General features: G+C 42.5%; 1 protein-coding gene across 5 annotated transcripts; it reads left to right on the top strand.

Annotated features, from left to right (window-relative positions):
- Positions 1-67: 67 nt before the first annotated feature.
- Positions 68-16,168, top strand: tbc1d19 (TBC1 domain family, member 19). Of its 5 annotated transcripts, none has more exons than XM_041965309.1 (21): positions 68-213; positions 363-435; positions 540-585; positions 2,514-2,589; positions 2,773-2,847; positions 3,276-3,339; positions 5,003-5,049; positions 5,163-5,273; positions 5,459-5,531; positions 6,419-6,457; positions 8,450-8,562; positions 9,911-9,985; positions 10,235-10,297; positions 11,893-11,977; positions 12,112-12,156; positions 12,369-12,401; positions 12,549-12,658; positions 12,751-12,842; positions 13,723-13,838; positions 14,060-14,130; positions 15,151-16,168. In XM_041965309.1, the coding sequence occupies exons 1-21, from the start codon at positions 118-120 to the stop codon at positions 15,223-15,225; spliced, it is 1,578 nt and encodes a 525-aa protein (XP_041821243.1). In that variant the 5' UTR covers positions 68-117; the 3' UTR covers positions 15,226-16,168. The 5 variants fall into 5 exon arrangements, with proteins under 5 accessions (XP_041821243.1, XP_041821242.1, XP_041821244.1 ...); XM_041965308.1 differs by having other exon boundaries at positions 12,109-12,156; XM_041965310.1 differs by lacking the exon at positions 6,419-6,457 and having other exon boundaries at positions 12,109-12,156.
- The last annotated feature ends 1,272 nt before the right edge of the window (positions 16,169-17,440 follow it).

Genomic DNA, 17,440 nt, shown 5'->3' with positions numbered 1-17,440 from the left:
TCAGTTGCTAAGTAACCTCTGCTGGGGGCGGCTGCTGCATCGCCGGATGCTACTGGTGTACCAAGTGTCGAACTGTGCCGTTTAGGACGCAAAACGGTCCGAGCTTTGATAAGGAGGATGGACGAGGGCACCGAGTTATCTCTGACCATCGCTCAGATCGTCCAGCGGCTGAAAGGAAGCCATTTACACTCCCAGATAGAGAGACAAGCCAAAGTGAGTAAGGCGGTTAGCATGTGGCTAACGATGCGGAGCAGGTTGCGGTCACTCTCAGAGTGTCGTGAACACTTCTGCTTTATCTTAACAGCACACAAGCTTCGTACCCTCTAAAAACGTTATTCTGTTCTTTCCCAAATGTTGTTTAGGAGTGTTTACATCAACCCGATATAAAACTGGAGTCACTTAAAGAGGACGTGCGCAGTTTTCTCAAAACATCAGGTGGGCACACAGACACACACACAGGCTCTGCTGTAATAGAAATATTATAATACATATTTTGTTTTTCTTTCTGTGTGGTGATAACATATTCCAATGTTTTGCAGGCTGGGAAAGACAGCTACAGAATGCAGTGTACAGAGAACTGCATGTGTAAGTTACATTCAATCTAATGTATGTACGTAAAGATCTATGATAAACAAACATGGAAAACGGATCTGTAAACACACTGAAACAGCTGTTTGATTCCTGTGGTTTGCACTTGACCATAGAATAGAATATGAGTAGATTTTACAACTGATGCATGAAATTCTCTTTGTTTAATTACTGTAGACTTTCAAAATGTGTAAATAAAATCTGTAAAAATCTCAGGAGTTTTTCCTGCAACACAAGGTAAACTGCATGGTTACATTCGCAGCCTATAATGCTTGGAAAATGTGTAAATTGTCCCTAGCTGGAGAGGCTGGCTCATTAGATATGGAGCAAATGGACCAAACTTGCATCAAGTTATTGAAAAGTGCTCATGCACATGTCCAAATGCATTTTGACCCATTCTACAGCTGGCGGGTTAAAATGTCTGTGACCCCTTTGAACACCTCGGAATATTTTTAATTTAAAAACATCCCACGCTTTGGCCTGAATCATGACGTTGTGCACAAATAGAAAAGAGTGGCGTAGAGATTCATCAGATTGACACTTATCAGCCCACAGACGTGACAAATGCTGTCACCCACTTAGCAGCACAGAGCGCTGTGTCCCCTCATCAACACTAAATACCTATCCTCTCCTCGTCCTTTTATTATTCTTTGTTCTAAAGCCGTGCAGATAACACATATATTGAAAAGCAAGTGTGCACACACATTTATATACACTCCTATTGAGCTATCAGGCTCTCTGGACGATAGACAGATGCTTCTAAAATTGTGCATAACTACATCCAAGAAACACCATTAAATTATTCAAATACAGTTTATACGTATTTATTGTAATAGTTAAATTTGATTTATCTGTGTCTAAGGCCTGTTGTAATTTAGGTCTACCTCTGTCATTAGGTGGGAATGTGTAGCTGCTTCTCAGCATGCGTTTAACTTGGCAAACATCTCACTGGGGAGGTGAAGCATTGTCATGTGGAGGAACGTTTTTAAGCCTTTAAACATGCAGTAAGCGCCCAGCGTGTTGAGTTTTCGGCATTATAGATAATTCGAACGAAAAGTTGCCTGGCGCCATTTTTTTTGTCAAGTGTTTGTACTCCACATTGTTGTCTGGCACACACGGAGAAATGTACAGTGTGTGTTTTATAAACAGAGGGATTGCAGATCAGGTTCTGCATGTTGCTTTGGCCCTGCGGCATGGAATTCTCGCTGAATTATGTCTTGCTTTTGTCACCTTTCCCTGACAGTAGTCTTGGCTTCACATGCTAACTTTTGACAGAAAACACTGAAATTGAGGAGATTGTTACGTGGCGGTTAACTGATAATCCATAGCTATGTTTGCTTCCCTATCTTGAAAATTCTTTGAACTTCAATATACAGCTTTGTAAAGTGTTTCTCAACTGTACTCTCTTACCTTTGAGGGTAACATGCCCTCTTGAGGCTCAGATGGAAACACAGGACGCTTAATGCTTTGCTTTTAATGGATGACATCAACTAATACCTCCTCGGCTGTTAGTCGGCCCTATGTGCTCTTATAGGTGTTTAGATTAGGTTGAACGTTGTTTAGCGCAGACCAGAGTCATTCAGCGTGCTCTCGGCGTGCTTCATGGGGGAAAGACATGAGACGATTGCTGCACCTGGTGGTGGAGATGTGTGCTGACTCATCTGAGCTCTCCGGTGGCATGTTTTTAAGAAATATCTTAACATTTTATTGGGCTTTTGTTTGACAGCTTACTTCTGTCAATCTCTTTACCACAGTTCTGTCTGGAAAATGTTTGTTTTTATAGTGGCTTCAGTCCCTCAGAGCTGTCAGTCTTTTGGTTAAAGCACAGTGGCTTTTTTTTTTAATGTATTTACTGCACTTGATCGACCCTTCTGCTATTGTACTGTAACGCTCCTCGCCCCCGATCTTGTGTTTGCTTATTCTAGCCAGCTGCCCCCGAGCCATCCCGCAGCTCCTCCAGAGCATCTCAAAGAGCCGCTGGCCTACATGCGCAAGGCACAGGTCAGTCTGTCCACTCTTATCTCCGTCACCCCTCACTCGTTCTTCTTCTACCTCTCTGACTCTTGTTTTTGCCTGCTGAATTCAGAGACTTGGCCCCTGTTTTTTTATTGCCTGGGTATTTGTAGCAGGATATCTAAAGACAAATGTTTCTGTGTGTGTGTGTGTGTGCGCTCTCTTACACAGGCCAGCTGGGAGAAGCGCGTCCTCAAAAGCCTGAATAGCATGAGTACGGAGCTTGAAGTGCCTCTGGCTCGCATGGTAGCTAAAATATTGTCAATCACATCTAATATAGTGTAATTCAGCAGCTCTTAATTCAGGTTCTCTTGCAACATCTTCTCCAGTGCAAAGGCCTTCATAACATTGCATTTTTGTTTTATTTTATATTGTTGTTTTAGCATTTTGTGCAGAATGCGTCTTATTATTATTAAGTTTGATATTATCCAAGAGCTAGTTGTTCAAAAGAGTAGGCAATAATTCTGGAGCTATGGACTGATAAGACAGAGGTGATGCTGTTTTGAATGTCTTTCTCAGTTGTATTATTATTCTGTAAGCACAGAATGCTAATGCAAAACAACAGAACGTACAAAATACAAATTCATGTAAATTCCGATTTGACATTTTCAAGATTTTTTCTGTTTTAGCTGTATGCTTTGTTGAAGTCCTCTGTTTCTGCCCTCACTCTACAGAGGCCCGCAGTGGAGCAAAAGGAGCTCACCAACAAATGGAACGAGATGGGCACGGATGAACCAGGTCTCAAGACATTACCCAGGGGTTTGGCCCTGAGCATTCTGCCTTTTATGAAAGATTAGTGTTGATGTGTCTGCGCGCTGGTGCATTGGTCACACGCTGCCTTATTTTACATCAGCTTAACACATCTCTTAACCACATCTACCACTTCCATGTTTGCTTTTTGACTGGTATTTATCCAGGGAAGTATTACTCAGGAACTGGGCTTGGCTGTGTGCAGCATCTGAAAAGTATATCGTGCAGTACTCAGATGTTGAATTGAGACATAGCAGCTAACAGTGCATCTATACACCTTGAGCTGCCTGGAACCACAGTGCTAATTATAAACCACTGAGCATCATCAGTGGAGACTTGGAATTGTAATCATCTTAGCTCAAGTGTATGTCAAAAGTACATTTTTAAGAGGAATGCATGCAGGATATCCCTATTTTACTTTTGCAGATATTTATTAGCATTTAGTTTCAGAAGACTCATACCTGAGTGTGAAAACCTCAGCTCTCAATGAACCAACCATTTGCACTTCAAGCCAGCACATTTACAAAGAACCCGACAACCCAGTGTCCTAACAATGCTATCACGGCTCACTGGCGTATAATAACATTTAGGATGTGCCGTCCCCCGGCTATAAACACTTTGGACTGTGAATATAGAAGCTGTCCAGACTTCTTGGACGGAGCTGCGATAACGAGCAGCACCCCTCCTTCCGTCCAAATCTTAATGTGCCCTTGTTCTGGGAATGACACAGCACTTGAATTTACTGCTACGTTATGAAGACAGTGGATGGAAGTCCCACTTAAAGTGGCCTTGTGCTGTTCTTTTGACTTTCCTAAAAGCGGCCAACTCTGGCTGTCACAGACCAAGTATATTCAAGTTGATTAAACTGTGTGGTTGGATTCATTTGTGTAGTCTAAATTTTACAGCTGTTAAAATGGTTCTGAAACTGCATATATAAACACTGTACATGTAGCAGCTGCAAGTACCACTTAAATAATGTGCTCTGTAAGTGGGACTATCAACTAATGTATTATCGAGATGTGGCATCTAGGCCTGTGCTAGCATTGTAGCAGCTAACAATAGCTAAAGCGGTGGTAGTATGATAGTATCTTAGCAGTTAGTATTGGCAGCTAGCAGTTAACATTAACAGTTTAGGTGAATCTAGCTGTATTGTCTTCTTCTGTTCCTCTTAGCAGGTAGCGGTTAGCATTTAGCACTAGCATTAGCATTGGCATTAGCTAAATAGTTGCATCGGAACTGTATTGTCTTCCTCTGTTCTTCTTAGTGATTAGCATTAGCTAAATGGTAGCATCGTACTGGCCACTACCTGGAGCATCTCCTAAACAGGCCTGGGTCAGTTGAACGTGGCAGTGCTGTTTGGATTGTGTAGGAGCAGTGTGAACTGGCACTAGGGGGGGTGACTCTGGGACGCCGGAGTTCACTGCCTAGCCTCCTGGAGGTGTAGTGGGACTAAGTAGGCGAAACACCGTTGAAGGGAGGTATCCACCTGATGACCCCCAGAGACGTGTTAGGAATCACTGCTCTTTGGCAGGTATAGAGGCAGATTAGAGCTCCAAGGTTCTTCACTGAGAATGAATCCTCTTTTTGAGCACAAGTATCTTGTGTTTAAATTAACTTATCGAGATACATTAATGTCTTTGTGTCTCCACAGATTTAAGTCGCTTTCGGCCTGTCTACGCCCCGAAAGACTTTCTGGAGGTCAGCAGATTTCTTGCACGTCAGACTGTTCGCTTTAGTATATCCGACTTAAAAAAGTAATTTTAAGTAAGAAAAATGTAAGTCATTAGCTTACCTTTCTGCTTTCTGCACAGGTGTTAATCAGCTTGCGGAATCCGAACCATGATAGCAGCGAGGACGTCAGCGTCAGGAGCCACTGGGGTCTCATCCAGGTTCCCCTCAATGTCAGGGACATCCCACAGCTGGTAGGGAGCCGTGTGGATGTCTGGTTCATTGTGATTGCTCATGTGTGTCTATGTGCAGGTGTTTTGTTCATCAGCGACCTCAATGCATATAACAGTATATCCTATTAAGCAACTCCAGAAAATGCACAATTGCTGTGAAATCTGTGTGTGTGTTTTGATGGGGTTTTTTTGTGTTAAAATCTCAGAGACAGGTCTACTCAGAGCTGAACCTGACCACTGGGCAACTGGGGATTGATGACCACGCACACATCCATCCAGGTATTCACAAAAAGAGGGAATACGCTTTCTCACGTGCCATCGTAGTTCAAGGAGTGCGCTTATTTGTTTTTTTCCGAGCGTTAGATCACCACTCTCATGTCTGTACGGTAAATTAGTAGCCGGAGCCAGAGACTGGTTAGCTTAGCTTAGCATAAAGCCTGGGAACAGGGGGAAAAGGCTAGCTTTGCCCTGTCCAAGGACAGCAAATCAACCTACCACCACATCTGAAGCTCACTAATTAACATGTTGTATCTTGCAAGCTAAGCTAAGTCAACCAGCTGCTGGCTGTTGCTTTATGTTCAGTAGACAGACATGAGAAGGGTATCGACCATCTTTCCTCAAATGTTAAACTGTTCCTTTAACACGCCAGCTGTTTGGTGGTTTCTGCATCCTGTCACCATGACATGTAGCATGCAGGGCATTGTCTCCCAGCTGAGTAATTTCCCCTCGTAATTCTGGTTTGGACAAAGGACTTTTTAACCTTTTTATCCTATCAAAATATAATATATGATGGGATATAAAGCAGCTTTTTATTATCAGACCTAGACACATCTTTCGTCCTAGCAGTAACGAATCACAGATACACTGTAATGAATGTGTTCAGCTAATGAACACTGAGGTTAAACGGTGCATACAAAACTCTGGCCTCATATCAGTCCGTGTTCCTCGCCTGTGCCACATGGCTGTCTGGGTTTTCTCAAACAGTATCTCTGTTAAGTCCAGATATTGACATTGTTACAGCCTGGTGTTTAGGCTTTAAATAGAATCATCTATCTACCATCTCTGTGTTTGTAAATCAAAGAGATAACATTAGTTTGAAAAAGTGAGCCACTACCAGAGGATCATTGATGCATCTGTCTTGTTCTTTCTTTCTTATCCCTGCGCAGACTTGTTTGAAAATGAGCATGTTCAGATCGGGAAGAAAGGTTGGTGTTTGGTTCTTGGTTTTAAATCCATTTTCTTTCTATTAATGCTTTTCTGTCATGCTAATTATTTAATTGAGATATTTAAATGCATAAATGTGGGACACTTTCTGAAAAAGCACCAACCAGAGGCTTCTGCGAGCATCATTGCTGTATCATTATTCATTATTGATCGTTATTATTACCGAGCCAGTCTTTATTTACTCCATTTAACTTGTTAGTCAGTAGAGGGAGGAACCTTGTCTGCCTGTTTTGTGTTATGTGGTTTTGTGTTTTATACTCATACTTAATTTAGACTGTGAGAGATCTGGTTGTATTTTTACCTTAAAGCGTTTCTTTTGGAGATACTTGTCAAAAGAATATAAATATATCCACTGCAATGAAAAAAAGAATCTGAAAGAGAAGATTGACTACTTATGCAGTAGTAAAAACATACTGTAAAATGCATATAATTGTATATAGAGTACATATGCTAATGGACTGTCTCGCTAATCAGCACGTAAGCACAGCAGACCAACGTCAGCTCAGTGAATCCTGCTCTTTGCCCTCTCGGGTCCTTTAATCGGCAGGAGACACACTTTAACTCTTATCTCATCGCCCGGCTATGAACACAGTGTAAACACCAACCTTATTATGGACACCAATCAGACATCAATCAGCCAGAAGCTTAAAAACCCAGGGCGTATTTTATATACACAGCCACAAGGCCCCGGTCCACTATTTTACCCTCGACTGGCTGCGCGCTGGCTGCCGAGTCGCGAGTTATATGCCAGGCCAAGTGTTAAGTGCGCTCAAATAGGAAATTTAAGAGCCGGGGAGTGTGCTCGTTTATGTTATGACTGGCCAGCACCTTAAGTCAAGGGCTGTGTGTTTTTGGCTACTGTCACAACAAAGATTTAGGGTAGAATGGACATGTGGGGGTGAGGATTGTTTCCAGCATGTGCCCGAGTGTTTTTAGAAAAGTTATATAATAATCGCCATTGTGGGAATGTCTGTGTTAGGCTTTTCTTTTCATTGTTTATACATTTTCTGAGGGATTGAATGAAATTGTGAACTGGTGCACACGTTCGAGCGAGGCCATGAAACCCAAACACGAGGATGTTATTGCCCATTCTTGTGGATTTTTAACCGACATATTTTTCGTCGCCATTGAAAGATGGTTTATTTCTGTCCCAATGGAGGTCACACTTTCCAAATTTTCTTGGAGAAAAACAAAACCCTTAATGGTTTTAGAGCTGAACTGCCTGCTGGTTGTCATGCACTCATTCAGAATGTGCAGGTGTTAGTTTTCCCAGTTCATTCAGTTGGCTTTGTACCATTTTGGCCGTCTGCTGTTTGTACGTATTATGTCCTTCTCCCATCAAATCACAAGGCTTTTTGTTTATTCTTGCAACATGTACCTGATTTTTTTGCGAACATTAGCTACCATTATCCACTGGTGTTGGATACAGGGCAAAAGCCCAAAATATTTATAATAATATAACAGAGAAACACAGCAAATCATCAAGTTTTAGAAGCTGAAACAACTGAGACCTAAAGAGACAGTTCAACATTTTGGGAAAATACTCTTATTTGCCTTCTGACTAGCGGGTAGATGAGAAGATCAACACCACTCTCATATCTGTACGTTAAATATGAAGTTATAGCCAGGCACAGTTAGCCTAGCTTAGCATAAAGAAGTGGTAGGGAACAGCTAGCCTAGCTCTGTCTAAAGGCGACAAAATCCACCAACCAGCACCTGCAAAGCTCACTAATTAAAAAGTTCTGTCTTGTTTGTTTGCACAAGTGGCAGTTTTAAATGGGGAGGCTTGGGTGTGTTTGTATGGACTCTTTCTGACATGATAAAGTTGCTAATTAGCCTTAACCTTTCCTGACATTACCTGGATGAGCTGTATCTGTGAACGCAAATGCTCCAGCTCCAGCTTCTTCATACCTGTTTCTGTCTCATGCACCTTCCTTCTGTTGCTCACCTTAATGCATCTCTTTTTGCTGCAGTGGTTGTGGAGCAGGACAGTGCAGCAGCACAGCAGTACAGCAGGCAGGGCTGTCCCACCGGGCTCCGGGCAGACCTGTGGGCCCTCATTCTGAACTCTACTAACCAGCCACAGGTACTATACGCACATACAAACACACTACACATCTGAGTTGCACGCTGCAGCCATGCACATACAGCTGCAGTGATTCCCAAACTGCAGTTTTTCAGCAGCAGCAGTTTTCAGTTAATGTTCGGTTGTGTGTTTGTTTCAGTGGAGAATTCTAAGTGCACTTTTCATTTTGTGTCTATTGGATTTATAGTGCACAGTAAAAACCAACATATAGGACCCCAGCTGACCTACAACTTACATAATACATACATAATCTGCATGTCAGCCCCTCTCCTGTTTATCTTAGCTCACTGTGTGTACAAATGCTAAGATAATCAAATGCTGGCGATTTAGCACGGTTAGCCCAAACAGAGCAGCTGCCCGCCTGTGTGGCAACGCGCTGTGTAAACGCTGGCGTCCAGAGTCTCCTGCTGAGGCCAAGTCGATAAAACAACGCTTGTGATGAGAAGATTGATTTCTGAGGGAGAGATACGGGGACCTGACAGGGGCCTGCAGAGTGTTAGCGTGGCTCCGGACTGTGCAAGGGCAAACACATTAAACAGTCAGAGTTGACTCAGGACGATATGTGCATCGTCTCAGTTTGGTGCAAAACTGCACTCCAGGTTTAGCGACTTTTTGCTTTACAAACACCAAAATACCTAAGTTGAGGTTCTTTGTCTGTACATCCAACACAAGTATTCTCTGAAGAAATTATATGTTTGTCAGAGAACAACTTACTTTGAGTCGTGTTACATTTACCAGTCAACTTGAATCGTTTTCGGTAGATTTTATTCTTTCCAAACGCAGCAAAAGTCAACCACCATGACCCAAATCTCCAAGATATATAACCAGTTTTAGCAGAACTTATTTGAAGTCTCTCCCACTGATGCTGTCCACGTTACCACGACGGTTTCAATGTTCAACCTCAGCTGTCAAAATGACCATCTCTGTTTCTGTTCTCCTCACATCCGCAGCGCTGATCATTGCCAACTGTCATAGACAACGTTTTTATCTCTCCCGTCCGTACTGTTGCCTGTTCTTTTGTTCATTTATGATAAGCCACCTCAAACCGGAGACACGTTTGAGTTTAAGCATGTGGTCGGAGACACGATACCCATCCATTAAGCTCGGTTTAATCCTCCTGTCACCGCTGTCAGAATGCATAAAGCTGATTTAGCAGCATCCATAAAGTCGCTGATATTTTACTTGCCACATTTATCACTGGAACTTGCATTATGGGATAACCACCAACCTCATAAACAATCATTTTGTCTACATTTAATTTATTAAGAGTACCACACATGCTGGCCTCTGGATCTGATTTTTATACAGTGTTTTTCACATAAAACACGTTGGGTCTTTGCCATTTCAGGATGTGATGCATTATGAACAGCTGATGGCTGGAGTCATTCAGCATGACCTGATGGTGGACAACCTCATCTATAAGGTACACTTCCCTACACTGTCGCTGTTTATGAAGCTGCCTAGCCAAGATTTTCCAGTGGAAGATTATTTTTCTGGTGAATCTGGAGTCCCATCACCAAAACGTTTGTCCTGTGCAGCGTAAACTTGGAAATGTTTTCTGATAATCTCTCTACACAAAAATCTTATTCTTTCCTCATACTATAAGTGATTTAAAAGCTCCAACATTTCTTGTACATTTTCCTTTGACATTTGAGATAACATTTAATTCCAGGATGTGAAGCTCACCGCCAGCAATGACGACTACTACTTTGTGTTTGAAGATTTCCTCTATCAGGTAGGATCTGCTCTCCCACAGTTCAGCCCTGCACTCTCGCTTAAAACCCCTGAAAACATGGTTTCACATATTAATTTTTTCTCTTTAACATCAAATATCCACAAATAAATAAGCAACAATCGCCATAATCTGATCATCGGGACTGTCTGATCAGAGTTTATTGACCGTGGCTTAGAAGTTTAAGCAAACCCAAACCTGGCATCACATTTTGATTAAAATGCCCCTGAATCCTAATGGGTGCTCGGAAAGATGTGACATCCCCTTTTCTCAACCGAGCCCACGTCAAACCAGCGAGGAGAGCGCAGGTAGAACAAAAGATTTTTTATGAGGGCAATAGCTTTTAATCACTTCCGTTTACGAAGTCAGCATTTCCACATTGTTCTGTGGGCCTGGACAAATATAATATACAATCACTGACTGATTGAATTAAGTGAATGAATTGCTTTGACTGCCCATACATGTAAACTTGTGTCAGTTCATTGTCATGTAAAGACAGCATTCCTCTTTACCTACAGAGGATACAGCCTGTTAGTATTAGCTTGTCTGGTAGTCACTGTTCTGTTTGCCTTCGGTGCTCAGCTGATAAACGTGCATATATACTCGGCAACTGGTTTATTCAGCAGCTGTTAACATGTCATGCTCCTTTGTGGCTAACTGATGAGTACACAGGTGTAGCAAGAACAAAGCCTCAGTTATCACTGTCAATATTGGCTGATGGTAAACTCACTAGGCAGTGAAAGAATCCACTCATTGTGGGCCGAACGTGGAGTCACACAGGTGTCATGGTCTGTAAAAGGAGCTCAAGAGGAATGTATCGGATGTTCTTATGGACACCTAACAGGTGCAGTTCCCCAGAAATGTTCACACGTGTCACATGTAGCTGTTTATGTTGTGTTTATTTATGGTTTATTAAAGTAATATGACCCCAACTGATTAGTTACACCTACAAATACAATGCCTTGCTGGTCTTTCAGACCACTTGAGGTCTGCTTCTACTTACTTTCTTATGATTTTTAAAGATAAACATTCAATAAACTCCATCTTGAAAGAACGCTTCCCAGTATATGCAAATATCTAACACAAACAGACAAGAGTGCTTCCAGTACGGCAGTAGACCACTGTTTTTTGTAGCCCGCAGGTGTACCTTAAGGTCATACAGGAGGCGGTGTAGACACATGCAATTCTCTTACGAATGGCCGCCGGTCTCATTTTTGGCCCAAAAGATTACCCTCCCCACATGTAATTCATCTGAAGTGGCCAGGAAATTAAATCGGTCCTCAAAAAGACACAAATGGGACTGTGATGGAAAGAGAGGCCTCTCATAAGGTCATTTTGTGATACAAGCAGCCACTCGAGGGTCTGTTACTGCTTCATTACATGCTGAAGCCCTGGCTCCAGGTGTGCTGCTTTAATAGAATTCTTACTCAAGAGGAAGCAATGCTGCTCAAGGTCATCAACAAAAAAATGTATTAGCTGCTGTCGTCTTTATCCCCAGTCATTAGGTAAGGATGCTATCACAGACATTCAAGCATCTTTAAAGTATAAACTGAATCCAGTATCCTTTATCTTTATCCACCAAACCTGCGTGTTCCCAGGTGTTGCTCTGTTTCTCTCGGGACACCGCCGTCTTGGACCACTTCAAATACAACAGTGCCACTCCTCCCAAATCCTACATCCAGGGTGAGATGATGTTACCCTTCACCAAGGACACGCACATCCCATCATCACATGAAATCACAGGAGTGCCACTTCAGTCGGATGACCTTACAGTGCTGTAGGTCCCGGTTACTGATGTCTGTGTGTCTGTCCAGCAGGGAAGGTAGGAGATGAGGAGTGTGCTGTTGTTTATCCTCCCAACGGTAAGCCTGCTACTTTACACTCACATCATATTATTTCATGTTTTAAAGGATTTTAAACCCCCCAAAAATACAGTTTTTAGACATTTTATTGCTTTTTCACAAATAGTATTTGATCATCTGTGAAAGTTTTGTCTGAAAACTAAAATGTAAGTTGCGTATCTACATTGTTAACAGAATAAATGTTCACTGACTGAAAAATCTAATTTGAACAGGTGTAATCCCTTTTCACGGGTTTTCAATGTATGGTGAGTAAGTTTTCTACCTGTTAACCTTCAGTTCTCACACTAAACTTGCAGGAGGATGTAACAGATATAACAGGAAGTGTGTGTGTGTGTGTGTGTGTGTGTGTGTGTGTGTGTGTGTGTGTGTGTGTGTGTGTGTTTGTCCCACAGTGGCTCCTTTGTGTTTCTTGTACAACGAGCCATCCAAGCTGTACAGTGTTTTCAGGGAAATGTACATCCGCTACTTCTTCAGACTGCACTCCATCTCCTCCTCTCTCTCGGTGAGCTCCCTGGTTTTTGTAAAATGTCAGGATCAAACTATTCTGTTGGTGTGTTTACATCTGTACATCTGCTTTCATGCGTGCTCTTGCAGGGTATAGTGTCTTTGTGCTTGCAGTTTGAGCGGCTGCTCCAGACCCACCTGCCTCAGCTCTTCTACCACCTTCGACAGATTGGGGCGCAGCCGTGAGTACAACCTGCTTCATCTTTATGTCTTTGTAGTCCTGTGTAGCTCACCAGTAAACTGTGGTACCAACACTGTTGAATGACAGGCTTAAAAGGGTAATTCATCTTCAGACAGGAAATATTTATCGAACTATAAATACTATAAATTGTAATTTAAGGCACAGCATCCCTACAGTTCTTTGACTGAAACATCGAACCTGCAGTTACATGCAGAGCAAAACCTATTCAGGATTTTTTTTTGACACAGAACATCAGTCAGATTGATTTCAGTCCACAGATTATCAGTGAAACTGAATAAAGTCCTCATGCAATTTTCAAATCACCATGGAAACATGCTTGTTCTGACCATGCCTGTCTGCAGTGATAAATCTGAGTGCGTTCATCCGCATGAAGAAAGTCCATCATGCTTGTCTTAATAACAGCATTTCTACCTTGTCAGGTCCATAGAAATCATATATTCATCTTGGTCCTTTACACAGTGCAAGCTGGGGCTATAAAAGAAGCCTTTCTTGCTTTTGATACAATATCTCTATCTATTTCTATCTATGCTCTTACATCTCAATTATATTATTATCTTAGGCTGTTTATATCTTTATATAGTGTAGGTGTCATATAGGCCCTGCACACGCAGACAAACATCTTATTTTTGTAATGAGCTACTGCCATCTTGTGGTGAATTACTGGAATCACAATTTCTGAATCAAGAGCACATTCATGGAGACTTAAAAGCCCTTCTGATCATGAATTAAAGAAGTCTGTGTTCCATCTGAATCCCCCTGGTTAGTTCACAATTCACAATTATTTTTGCTCATTGTGGATCTCTAGCTGTGGAAGACCTCCTTAATGTGTCAGTGACACAAACGGATGTTTTTGCCCCCAGGCTGCGTATCGCCTTTAAGTGGATGGTGCGGGCCTTCTCCGGTTATCTGTCTACTGACCAGCTGCTTCTCCTCTGGGACCGAATCCTGGGATACGACTCACTGGAGGTAGTTGCGGGTAAGAGTTGCAGCACTCTGCCTTGATATTAGTACGGACGCTATTATAATGTGACACTTTTTCTTTCATTTTCTCATTCTGATCCATTATCTTTCTCTATTTTAACCTCCTCCCTTTGTTTTTCCTCCTTCTGTTCCTACGTGCCATCCTCCTCTTCTGTTACTTCCTCTTGTCCGTTGCTCTCTGAACTCCCCCTACAAACAAACCTCCTCCTCCTCTAGTCCTAGCAGCAGCTGTGTTTGCCTTCCGTGCCGAGAACCTGATGGAAGTGACGTCACTGGCCTCAGCTGAGGTGCGTCCGTCTCACATTAGACTTGTGTATATGTGTGTGGGTGTCTGAAACTCTGATTCCAGTCCTCTCTCTGTCCCCCCACATACCCCTGGAAGGCTGTAAATAGCTCTTGATGAGCAGCCAGTACCAGTAACCCAGTCTTCTGCATGCACATGGCTGAAAAAAAATGGCTGGCTGGACACTTAAGAATCCTCACCCTCTTACCCCGCCCTGTGTCCCAGCTCGCCAACACTCCCCAGGTCCTCTGCCGCCATATCCCAACACCTGCAACAAACTTGCCGTTTCACAAAGCCTATGCACTGTTGGACAAGCCACAACAGATGCTCTCATTTGTGCAACGCACACCTCACAGCTAAATGAGTGCATCCTCTGTCACCTTCTGCACTGTCACTCATGTTGCATTATCACAGTCACCAGTATACAGTATACAGCTCCCATACTGTGATCCCACTATCATATGACCAAGAGTAAACCATACGATGACTCGCCGCACCCTCTCCCCTTTCCCCCCTGATCGCCCCTTCCCCCGAGGGTGAGAGGGTTAAACTACAATATGACGCATGGGGCGACAGGCTGATCTGCTCCTCTGAGATGCTAGCCGGTACTATTTGCTTGCTCATTTACCACCTGCCCTGGCAGAGAGAGGAGATATCATAACATACTGCTCCTTATCTTATATTTAGAACTCTAGGCCCAGCGTTGAAATATTAAACCCTGTCTCTAAACATGATAGGGTCCCTAAATTTAATCTCCCACCGATCCCAAAAGGACAGAGTGGGGAGCAGTGTGCTCTTAAGTAAGGATTGTCGCTTCCCAAGGATCCTGCATCATCATTATCCACGGCGTTCTGTGTGGTTCTTTTTTTAAATCTTGAAATATGTCTCCTGAGAAGGGGGGAGGGTGCCATTTAGAGCCCCTCTCATGGGCTTTGTGGGCTAAGGTGAGACTGCTGGGATCAGGAGGGGTGTGGATTTAGACGACAACTCTTATGTGTGTTTTGTCCGACATGTATGCTTGCAGGCTGTCCTCGCTGACCTTTCAACCCTGAAGGTCATGCCGCTCATCCAGATCTTTCTGTTTGCCACCGCCATCTGAGGAGCATGGAAGACGACAAGTGTACGAGTCATGGTGCGTGCACACCGCTTAGAGGATAACTACGAAAATACCACTGTGCAATGCCATAACCACACCGACACTTTTAATCATCCATCAAGAATTAAAAAATGATGAAGAAAACCCACACAGACACAACACACTTCAACTTGCTCTGGTTTAAAAGCCAGGCTACTCTTTAGCATGGATGCACCATAAATAGTGAATACCCTGTATCATGTTATTAGATATTATACAGTATTTAAGTATAGCCAACAGACCAATAAGGTTAAACTAACCTCCTTAAGCCATATGCTCTGCAGGAAAGATGATATGGCAGCGCTTGGATCAGCCGAAAAGCTCATTAGGCCACGAGTTGCATGAAGCAGTAATTGTATTGCGATAGCAGCGTGCCGGAGAGAACAACAGTTACGTCTCCAAGCTTGGCTAATGAAGTGTTAATTAGCTGTCGCAATTTATCCTGCTCTGTAGCTCCCGCTTGTTATAACACTGTTAGATAATGCTGTCGCTGATGAAGGAGGAGTTCGGAGGCATTAGCCAGTGTGTCGGAAGGAACAGCGAAAAGACACAAACTGGATTAATACGTAACTTATATGATTAGAAGCTGCTGTGTCTGCACATCATTAATTGTATTGATGAAGAAGTTGCACTCTAAAGGGACATTTAGCACCTCCAGTGCCAGTATTTATTGAATTTCATTATGAATATTTTATGCTTGTTTTTCATTGTAAGATTTAATTCCAGAATGTATTCACTGGTTTTGTCATGTTTTTTTTAAACAATGTACTTTGATTTAAATGCAATCAAATCATTTGCTTTATTATGTAACAGAATTCTGTGTCAGTCAATGCCAATACTTTTCATCCAACACATTTGAATGCTTATTGCGACCTCAAATAACATTTTTTTTTAAATAAAATGACGTTTTAATTGAATTGCCTCCTTTCGGTTATTGTATAAAGCCTTAAAAGACTTTAAAATGCTGCCTCAGTACGTCGCTGCCTGATCTCCTCTCCTCCCTAATTGAATATTTATCTCGTTTTGTGTGACAGGGTAAATATTTGGACAGGGCGTACAGTATTTTGGAAGCCAGGGAAGCAGATAGAGTCAATGACAGGTAGCAGCACTGAGGGATTTGACCGTCTGCCCCCCTTCCCCTACATGTAGCATCTGCTCTATTCCTCCCTCGTTGTTGGCTGCCTTCCTCCCTGCTGCCCCCTCCGCGGTCTCATATCGAATTATGCTGTTCTTCTCTTTCGTCTCTCCCTCTCTCCTGGTTCCTGCTACATCTGCCACCTGTTTACTAGGACTCCCACGGCTTTTATCATGCACCTTCTTTGGCTCTCCCCCCACCCCAAACGTCTGTTCCTCCTGAGACAACTACTACCTGCTGAGTGGTTCACTCACACAGAGATCCCTCCTGGTGGCTGATGTGTTGCATTACAGGGTGATGCGCCTTCTGTCTGTCAACACTCTGAGGTTGAAAGCCATATCGAGTACAGCGAACTTAACAAGTGTTTGGCCAGCAGCATGTGGTTTGATGTTCTTGCATACTAATAATATAAAATGAGGTTAGATTTTCAGCCATATCAAATTTAACATTATGAAGAGACTGTCCTGTGTAATGTCCCTGATTACAATTACATACTGTTTTACTTGTGTTGCCTTTAAATGTGTATGAAATACATATAACAGTGTTAGAACAAATAATATTGTTTAAAGATATGCCCAATCAATAGAAGGTTATTTTAAGGAATCAGGAAAAGATTAAGATGAAATCCCAGGAATTCAATTTTAGCAACACTATGTGAAAATGCTCCACCTTGAGTGCAACCACAATTTTAAAATAATAAGAAATAGTGAGAGTCAAATCTAAGTAGTTGAGTACACAACAACAGAAGCCAAACAGGGTAAAGAATAGCTTGTTTTAAACACACACTCAGCAGATGAAAGAAAAAGTTTAAATATTAGGAAAACAGTAAGAAGTTGGTCTGGTTATTTCTTTGAGGGATACCTGTAAAGGACACTTGAGCATGCAGCAAGACATATGTTAATGTAACCTGAAGCTGGAGACTGATCTACTCCTTTTTGTAATCAGTGAAGCCTAATTCTTTCCTGGTCCATCTTTTGGAACGGATGGAACAGGTGTGTTGCTGTCTGCACAGGGTCTATACAGGCTGTATTTGTTGGGGCCTTG

The sequence above is a fragment of the Chelmon rostratus genome, chromosome 23 (assembly GCF_017976325.1).
Source record: "Chelmon rostratus isolate fCheRos1 chromosome 23, fCheRos1.pri, whole genome shotgun sequence".
Classification (NCBI taxonomy): Eukaryota; Metazoa; Chordata; class Actinopteri; order Chaetodontiformes; family Chaetodontidae; genus Chelmon; species Chelmon rostratus.
This window is presented reverse-complemented; position numbering and strand designations above follow the sequence as displayed.

Bases quoted from the DNA above. Each gene is read 5' to 3' on its own strand.
- tbc1d19 (XM_041965308.1), top strand. From the start codon at position 118: ATGGACGAGGGCACCGAGTTATCTCTGACCATCGCTCAGATCGTCCAG. The intron at 12,157-12,368 runs GTAAGCCTGCTA...TAATTTGAACAG, and splicing joins TGTTGTTTATCCTCCCAACG to GTGTAATCCCTTTTCACGGG. The intron at 12,843-13,722 runs GTGAGTACAACC...TTTTGCCCCCAG, and splicing joins CGACAGATTGGGGCGCAGCC to GCTGCGTATCGCCTTTAAGT.